Source organism: Dipteris shenzhenensis, chromosome 11, assembly GCF_047967505.1.
Source record: "Dipteris shenzhenensis isolate YYH24624 ecotype China chromosome 11, Dip_SZ_1.0, whole genome shotgun sequence".
Classification (NCBI taxonomy): Eukaryota; Viridiplantae; Streptophyta; class Polypodiopsida; order Gleicheniales; family Dipteridaceae; genus Dipteris; species Dipteris shenzhenensis.
Window position 1 is genome coordinate 19,661,839 of NC_141606.1, and position 9,103 is coordinate 19,670,941.

General features: G+C 45.5%; 1 protein-coding gene across 1 annotated transcript; it reads left to right on the forward strand.

Annotated features, from left to right (window-relative positions):
• Nucleotides 1-206: 206 nt before the first annotated feature.
• Nucleotides 207-4,970, forward strand: LOC147896734 (pentatricopeptide repeat-containing protein At5g27110-like). Its single transcript, XM_087381589.1, has 3 exons — nt 207-416; nt 515-576; nt 694-4,970. The coding sequence occupies exons 1-3, from the start codon at nt 350-352 to the stop codon at nt 4,201-4,203; spliced, it is 3,639 nt and encodes a 1,212-aa protein (XP_087237715.1). The 5' UTR covers nt 207-349; the 3' UTR covers nt 4,204-4,970.
• Nucleotides 4,971-9,103: the final 4,133 nt, after the last annotated feature.

Consider the following 9,103-nt stretch of genomic DNA (forward strand, 5'->3'; position numbering starts at 1 on the left):
GCCGGGCTGCTCCACTCCTTCTCACAGGTGAAAGACAACCAAAACCGACTCGAGGTGAGACAGAAAACCAACGTAAGGTGCATTGTGAAACCGTTCCTTGCCTATTTCTAGCCTCCCGTACTCAACTTTCAAGATGGGACAGCTGGCGGGTGCTCAGTCCCTTTTGAATGAATGCCTTCCCACTATCTTCATAGGTCCCAGGCCCTTCCCCGTGGCGACTTATGGAGTGGACGAATTGTTCGCCAGGGCGCAAGTTTTGTGATCCTCACACTGATGGCCAGTGGCAAAACAATCAATTGATTCAAGACATTGCGTGAACAATCCAACCCCTCGCGAATTCTGCTTCGCAATGTTACCAATCGCCCCCATCCAAGCCTCCACAAGCACCTTCCCTTCCTCTGGACGTTTGAGCTCAGGTTTGCCACCTTGCCTCTGCTCCCTCTCTTCTTCATGTTGCGTTTCAGTCTCCAGCAGGTTCTCATTGTGTTCCTGCTGGCGCCGTGGTTGCGTACAGAGCGCTTATGGCAGGAGTGTCACGCGGATCCTCCGCATTGCTTGGACATCAGAAAGAATACAGTAAGTGACATATGAGACTGGAACAAATGATTTGCGCAGCTGAAATTACTTGAACATCAATGGCTTTAAAATTGGAACTGGATCGCTTGCTTAACGAGCTATGCTGAGGTTTAACAGACAATTCCAAAGGCTCCAGATTTCAAGGATAAAAGTGCTCAGGAGACGTTGTGGATAGACGGCTGGAACAGCCCAGGTTGGGTTAAGAAACAGGAGACTCAGAATCGGGATAGCCAGGGCCAAGCAATCAATGGGGGCAACTCTTGTGGTGGGCATGCAGAGAAAGCACAGGCGTGCCCAAATTTTGGAGGCCTTGTCTTGGCGGAGGAGCTTGCATGGTCTGTTAACGCGTGGAACTCCGGCCTTGTGTCTGGAGTTCTGGTGGACGCACCGAAACCCCGAGAGGGCATTGGTTGGGAGATGCAGAGCTTAGAGGAGACGCTCGGTATTTTGGACCGTATGAATGAGCAGCCTTCAGTTGACACCTTTACCTGCATCTTGAATAAATGCAGGAAAAACAAGAATCTAGCTCATGCCAAGCGTGTGCATGCACACATTTGTAATAAGGGACTGGAAGCTCATAGAGCTGTTGGGAACTATATTGTGCCAATGTTTGTGGAATGTGGAAGTGCGTCTGATGCCCAGCATGTCTTTGACAGATTGATACATCGGAATGAGCATTCATGGACTTCTCTCATATTTGGGTATATCCAAATTGGGCAAGCGCAACATGCTCTGAACTTGTACCAGAAAATGCAACAGGATAGTGTGCACCCTAGCAGCCATACATTTATGGCTCTACTAAAAGCTTGTGGTAGGCTGAAAGATGTGGGAAAAGGCAGAGAAATACATGCTGAGATCGCACTAAAAGGATTTGGAAGTGATCTTTTTGTGGGCAGCACTTTGGTTCATATGTATGCTAAATGTGGCTCACTTTCGGAGGCATGGGAAGCCTTTGATAGGCTGCCAGTTCGAGACGTTGTATCATGGACGGCACTAGTTGCAGGATATGCTGAACATGGATCTGGTCAGGAAGCACTGCAATGTTATGAACAGATGCAAGTGCAGGGAGTTTCTCCTAATGCTGCTACTCTGGTTTTTGTGTTGAAAGCTTGTGGCAGTATGAAAGCCATAGGAAAGGTCCGAGAACTACATGCTGAAATCCAACAAAAGGGACTGGGAAGAGATGTATTTGTGAACAACAGTTTGATTGACGCCTATGCTAAATGTGGCTCTCTCTCAGAGGCACGGGGAGTTTTAGAGCAGCTTCCAGCTAGAGATGTCGTGTCTTGGTCTGCACTAATAGCAGGATATGCTGAACGATCTGGTCAGGAAGCACTGGAATGTTTTGAACAGATGCAATGGGAGGGCATCTCTCCAAATGAGGTTACATTTGTTTGTGTCTTGAAGGCTTGTGGCTATCTGGCAGCTATAAGCAAGGGCCGACTCATACATGCTGAGATTGCACAAAAGGGATTTGAAGGAAATCTTGTTGTTGGCAGCGCTTTGGTTGACGTATATGCAAAATGTGGCTCACTATCAGAAGCAAGGGAAGTCTTCGATAAGCTGCCAATTCGAAACATTGTGTCTTGGAACTCATTAATTTCAGGATATGCGAACCATGGCCCGTGTCAGGAAGCACATAAATGTGTGGAACAGATGCAATTGGAAGGCATCTCTCCAGATGCTGTCACCTTTGTATCCTTGTTGAAAGCTTGCGGCAGCATGGGTGACCTATGCAAGGGACGAGAAATACATGTTAATATTTCACAAAAGGGAATTGAAGATCTTTTTGTGAGCAATGCTTTGGTTGGCATGTATGCCAAATGTTACTCACTTGCAGAGGCACAGGAAGTCTTTAATAAGCTGCCAATCCACGATGTTGTGTCATGGAATTCAATTATCGCAGGATATTCTGAACAGGGAACTGGTGAGGAAGCACTGCAATGTTTTAAACAGATGCAACTGGAGGGCATCTGTCCAAATATGGTCACATTTGTTTGCATCTTGAAAGCTTGTGGCAGCATGGGAGCCGTAGGCAAGGGCCGAGAAATACATGCCGAGGTCACACAAAGGGGATTTGGAAGAGACCTTTTGGTCGGTAGCTCTTTGGTCAACATGTATGCCAAATGTGGCTTGCTTTCAGAGGCACGGGAAGTCTTTGACAAGCTGCCAATTCGAGATGTTGAATTGTGGACCACACTTATTGCGGGATATGCTGAACATGGATCTGGTCAGGAAGCGCTGAAATGTTTTAAGCAGATGCAATTTGAGGGGATCTCTCCAAATTCTGTTACGTTCCTTTGTGTATTAAAAGCTTGTGGAAGCATTGGAGCCCTAGACAAGGGCCGAAAAATACATGCTGAGACTGTACAGATTGGATTTGGAATAGATCCTCTTGTGAGCAATGCTTTGGTCAACATGTATGGCAAATGTGGCTCTCTTTCAGAGGCACAGGAAGTCTTTGACAAGCTGCCAGTTCGCGATGTTGTGTCGTGGAATGCACTAATTGCAGGGTATGCTGAACATGGACCTGGTCAGGAAGTACAGGATTGCTTTGAACAAATACAACTGGAGGGCATATCTCCAGATGCTGTCACGTTCGTTTGCACCTTAAAAGCTTGTGGCAGTTTGGGAACCTTAGGCAAGGGCCTAGAAATCCATGCTGAGATTGCACGAAAGGGATATGAAGGAGAACTTTATATTGGCAGCACTTTGATTGACATGTATGCCAAATGTGGCTCACTTTCAGAGGCACGGAATGTCTTTGATAAGCTGCCAGTGCGAAATGTTGTATCTTGGAACACACTAATTGGAGGATATACTGAACATGGGCTTTGTCAGGAAGCACTGAAATGTTTTGAACAGATGCAACTCCAGGGTGTCCCTCCAGATGCTGTCACATTCATGTGTGCCTTGAAAGCTTGCAGCAGCACAGGAGCCATAGGCTTGGGTCGAGAACTGCATGATGAGATGGCTCATAGAGGCTTTGGAAGTAACCTTTTTGTGAGCAATACTTTGGTTGACATGTACACCAAGTGTGGCTCACTTTTAGAGGCACAGGAAATATTTGACAAGCTTCCAGTTCAAGATGCTGCATCATGGAACCTAATGATACAAGGATATGGCATGAATCATCAGGGTAACATTGCTGTACAATATTTTGAGGACATGGTGGAACAGGGTGTGAAACCAAACGCAATTACATTCATGGTTCTTCTTACCGTATGCAGCCATACCAACCTGGTATTCAAGGGCCAGGAATATTTCAATGTGATGAGAAAGGAATATGGCATTGAACCAGCCATAGAGCAGTTTAGTTGCATGGTCGATCTTCTTGCACGATCAGAGTATTTGTATGAGGCAGAGGATTGTCTTGAAACTATGTGGTGCCCTCCATCTAAAGGAACTTGGACCGCTTTGCTGAGTGCCTGTGAAGCTAATGGGGAAGTAGAAGTGGGTCACAGGTGCTTTCAGCAGCTTGTCCAGCTGATTCCAGAGTCTGCTCTCTCGTATGTCCTGATGGCAAACATCTATGCAAGCGCTGGCTGCTGGGACCATGCATGTAGAATAGAGGAGCTGGGTGGTTATGCAAGGCCAAACAATAAACCTGCAAGTGTTTTGATGTGAACAAGAGTGGTGGGTAACAACCAAAATAAGGGTTCTTGCAAGCAAATACTTTAGTACGAATGGCAAAGGGCATCTTTCTGCTCCAGATCTGCCTTGAGATTAGGAGAAGGAAGATGCATAACGGTGAGCATGCAAGGAACTTGGACAATGTCAAGACGGGAGAGCACACACAATGACTAACTGTACATACTAATCTATTAGGTTTTTTATATACATGCTCCCTTAGGGTTAGTGATCCTATTAGACCATGCACTATGAGAAGTGCAATCAATATGTTCCAACTGTTAGAGATTAAGGGTGGATGGGACTTGCTTTCAAGGCCAAGCCCAAACAAATATGTGCAGTGGAAACTATATGAACACAAGATCACACACTGACATAGATCCTATTCAATGAATGCACACAAGCATGTATTAACTCCATGAAGAGATCTGGGGATGACAGTAAGATATTGCAGCCAAAATATGAATAAATGCATCCAAAAGTAGGATAAAGCGGAGTACAAAAGTGCTTCACAGCTGCTAAGAGCTGCTCTTTCTGCTGGTGCATTGGCACCTGCTGATTACCAAAATAATGCCCCTTCAAAGTGTCTTAGGATGCATCTCTGGAAGGATGGAATCATGCCCCCTCCGTGCTCTACATTTGCTAAGAGCTGCTCTTTTTGCTGGTGCATTGGCACCTGCTGATTACCAAAATAATGCCCCTTCAAAGTGTCTTAGGATGCACCTCTGGAAGGATGGAAACATGCCCCCTCCAGGGGGACATTTATATAGGAGCTGGATACTAATGAATTACAAATTACCTTTTTAAATCTTATTTCTTTTCCTCATGTGAGCTTCTCTGTACATTCTTTTTTCCTACATTTGATTAGAATATAAAATTTGAATATTGTTAGGATACTTGATATAAGAAAACTTTTGCATGTAAGACATTTACATATATAGTAATTTGAAATAAAAACCATAATGTTTGCCAAAGGAAGATAGATGCCACTATATTTTGCATGTAAGACACTCACATGAATGACAATAGTTTAAAGAATCATTATCACATGGATAACAATAATTTTGTTGGAATAATAGGGTCAATTGCCATGCCCCACTTGTGAGCCTCCATATGATGAGGGGCTTGGTACCTATAGAAGTAAGGATGTGAGAGGTGCCATGTGGGAACAAGTGTTCAGTGCCACAGGGGCACACGAAGAGGGAGAGAAAGGGGCTGCCATGTGGTTAGCAAATAGGTTGCCACATGGGCAAAGGCTTACATCCTTCTTAGGGTTTACATAGGTAACCATGGGCAAAATTTTGGGTAGGTTGCTAAGGATCTAAAAGTCACCTTCCAATTTCTCTGAGATAGGGCATGGGAGAGGAGGACTAGCTTGGGCAGGGGTGAGAGGGATGAAGCAGCCTGCACAGAGGGCAGTTATGAGAAAGAGATGCATTGTGCTACCACGGAGGTAGTTGGAAGGCTACACATGGGCAGCAAATGGATTCAGAAGAGTTAGGAGAAGGGGGCAATGTTATGCTATAGTAGAACATATCCTGTAGCCAAGTTGTTTAAATAACTTCATCATTTAAAAAAAAGATGGTAGAGTCTTTTAGATTTAGGGAGAACAGGGTGTGCTTAATTCTCCACTTATTTGTTCAATTGAATTGGAACGACTTCTACGCCAACAAGAATGCGAGGTATATATCTGTGAACTTACTTTTGTTGATGATTTCATTTCTTTTGCATCTATAAGAAACAAACTTTTATTTGATGTTTTGGAAAAGCATAAATCTTCTTTTAATGATTTAATGGTTGAATATAAAGAGGTTTTTTCATCTGATTTGCTTGATGCTTTGCCCCCTAAGAGAGAAGTAGATCATAGATAGATATATTTTTGGTATCTACCCCTATTTGTAAACCCCATATAGATTTAAAAAGAGCGATGTGGATAGTCATATGGATTGCTACATGGGCTGCCTTGAGCCAGCCTAACGGCTAGATTGTTGTAGGTCAAGTCCACATGGACCAGTAGGGTGGGGCCGGTACTGCTGGCCTGCCACATGGTAGGTCGACAGATCAGTCAGCCAGTAGACTGGATGGAGTCATGCTGATTCTAGTTCTGGTGTTGATTTTTTTTGAAAGGGTGGGAATGCCTTGCCCTCCCCTATACAGAGGGTTCTTGGGCCCTTAGCCCATTGAAGCCCTAGGAACGCACAGTGCACACAGGCTGAAGATTACAAGAAGGTGCTAGGACTTATGAGAGGATAGCATCTAGGAGGTTGAGGAGCTCACATCAAGGTAGCATTTCCACGACTTGATGGTGCTGAATTAAGTCCTCGTTCTGTACCAGGGTTTGTCCTATTTTGGAGCATACCCATATACATGCTTTCTGGCTGTACTACATGCTATGTTTTTTTAAGTATCTTAGCTTGTGTTTATGTTCACGGAAGTCCTCTGCTGGGAGTTGGCTATAGCAAGTAAGCTCTTTTACATAACAAGGTATCATAATTTATTGTTTGTCACTTGACCAAACTTTGACAAATAAGGAAAGTGGGTCAGTCATTTCTCTTTGAAGAGGTATTAAAGTTGGTGAATAAAGGCACATAGCAGCTATTCAAGGTAGAAACAAAAGTCTTTCGAAAGACGGAAGGGTCTATGAGACTAAAAAAACTAGGCAGGCATCCACACCCAAACAAATACGAATACAAAATATCTAAACCCATGGGAAGGAAGTCCTCTATATGTTGCTTGTTGAACTAGGTCTACTGGACAACAGAGAATGGTGTGAGAAGTGCAGTGGAACTGAACACCAAAGGGGGGAGAGAGAGAGAGAGAGAGAGAGAGAGAGAGAGAGATACTCACAAAACTGAACAGGGAAAACTGAGAGAGCAAGAGAAAGAGAGACTTGCACCAGGAAACCTTAACTCCAAGTGGTCTGCTGGCTGTACATGGAGATTCCCCTCCCGCCCTAGGTAACGGACTAGAGGGATAGGGGGTGGCCGACTGGTCAGCTGACCCAGGGACGATCAGTCGACTAGCTGGTCGGTGAGCATGGCAGGGCCTAGGGGCATAAAAGTCCCCCCAACCAGGGTACTTCCTAGGCACACTAGATAGGCCCCAAAGGAGGGCAAAACAGCCCCAGAACTGCTCTGTACGCCCATCCACACAGTGGTGGACTGGGCAACAGCCATTGCTCTCTCCCTCTGCCTCTCCTCAGCGGGCAAACCCACAAACAAGGCCCTCACTCTCCCTCACATGCGGCGGGCAGACCCACAACCAAGGCCCTCACTCAGTGATACAGGAGATGTCACCTCCAACACCCCCTCTCAGCTCCTGGATCATGGATCATCCTGAGTGAGCTGGAATGATCTCCAAGCAGCTGTTGTGCCAAGGGCTGGGTGACGAGGTCCAGCTTGTTGTCCTCCGTCGTGCAATAGGTAAGCTGGATCATGTCAATGCACACCTTCTCCCAGACATAATGGTACTGGATCTCAATATGCTTGGTTCGAGCGTAAAACATTGAGTTTCGAGCGAGTGCAATGCAACGTTGATTGTCACTGTGAATGACTGTTGGGTATGTCTGTGGGAGCCCAATCTCCCCTAGTAACTAGCGGAGCCAACTGCCTCACAAGTAGCGGAACAGGCAGCATGGTACTCAGCCTCGGTCAACGACAAGGCTACAATGGGTTGTCTTTTACTGCTCCAAGTGTTGCTGAGCCGAGGGTAAAACAATAACTAGTGGTCGAATGATGAGTGTTTGACTCTCCTCCGGAGTGTGAATCACTGCGGCCTAGTAGTTGGATCCTTGGACTGCTGCCGTGGCTGATAGAATAACCCTCGATTGCGAGAACCTTGAAGATATCGGAGGATCTGCATACCAGCATCCCAGTGGGTCTTCTTAGGTGTCTGCATGAATGGACTCAATAGACCAACAGAGTAACAAAGATCCAATCTTGAGTGTTTGACTCTCCTCCGGAGTGTGAATCACTGCAGCCTAGTAGTTGGATCCTTGGACTGCTGCCGTGACTGATAGAATAACCCTCGATTGCGAGAACCTTGAAGATATCGGAGGATCTGCATACCAGCATCCCAGTGGGTCTTTTTAGGTGTCTGCATGAATGGACTCAATAGACCAACAGAGTAACAAAGATCCAATCTGATATTAAGGAGCCAGATCAATGATCTGACCAACTGGCGATGCTTGCTTGCATCCATTGGTTCACTAGGATCATACTTGGACAATTTGGTATTGGGTTCTATGGGTGATGAGATAGCACGACAGTGTCATGTGAAAGGCCTCCAGAAGCTCCTAAGGATACTGCTTTTGTGACACCTCCGGAGCCTGCGAGATCTCCAATCCCAAGAAGAAGTGCAAGAGCCAAAGATATGTCATTTCAAGGCCTGAGAGAGAGCAGCCTTTGTCTCAGATATATGGGCAGCATGACTACCTGTGATGAACTGATCATCAACATACAAAACGATGAGTACAGGTTGGGACTGGGAACGCTTCCATCCAAAGAACTAATCTATTTTCTGGTTCCAGGCTCGAGGAGCTTGCTTAAGCCCATTTCCTTAACAGGTAAACCATCCCTGTTAACTTGGTAAACTAGGGAGGTTGTTCCACATAGATCTCCTCCTCTATCTCCATTGAGAGGTAGATTTAACATCCATCTGGTGTAAGATGCAACGATCTCTATTGGGAACCTATCAAAGATGAACTTCTCTCTATGCATGACTACCTTGGATGTGTTGAAGATCATAACCTTAAGATTGACCTATGTGTCTCTAAGAAAGTGTGAAGTGCATCCAACTGGCTTGGAGACCCTCAACTAAAGAGAAGAGTTCGTGTTATGCTCAAGCTTCGATAACATGAATGTGAGAGTTTGGGGAGAGAGAGAGAGAGCAAGAGAGA

Bases quoted from the DNA above. Each gene is read 5' to 3' on its own strand.
- LOC147896734 (XM_087381589.1), top strand. From the start codon at position 350: ATGTTACCAATCGCCCCCATCCAAGCCTCCACAAGCACCTTCCCTTCC. The intron at 417-514 runs GTTTGCCACCTT...GGTTGCGTACAG, and splicing joins CTCTGGACGTTTGAGCTCAG to AGCGCTTATGGCAGGAGTGT. The intron at 577-693 runs GTAAGTGACATA...GAGGTTTAACAG, and splicing joins TGGACATCAGAAAGAATACA to ACAATTCCAAAGGCTCCAGA.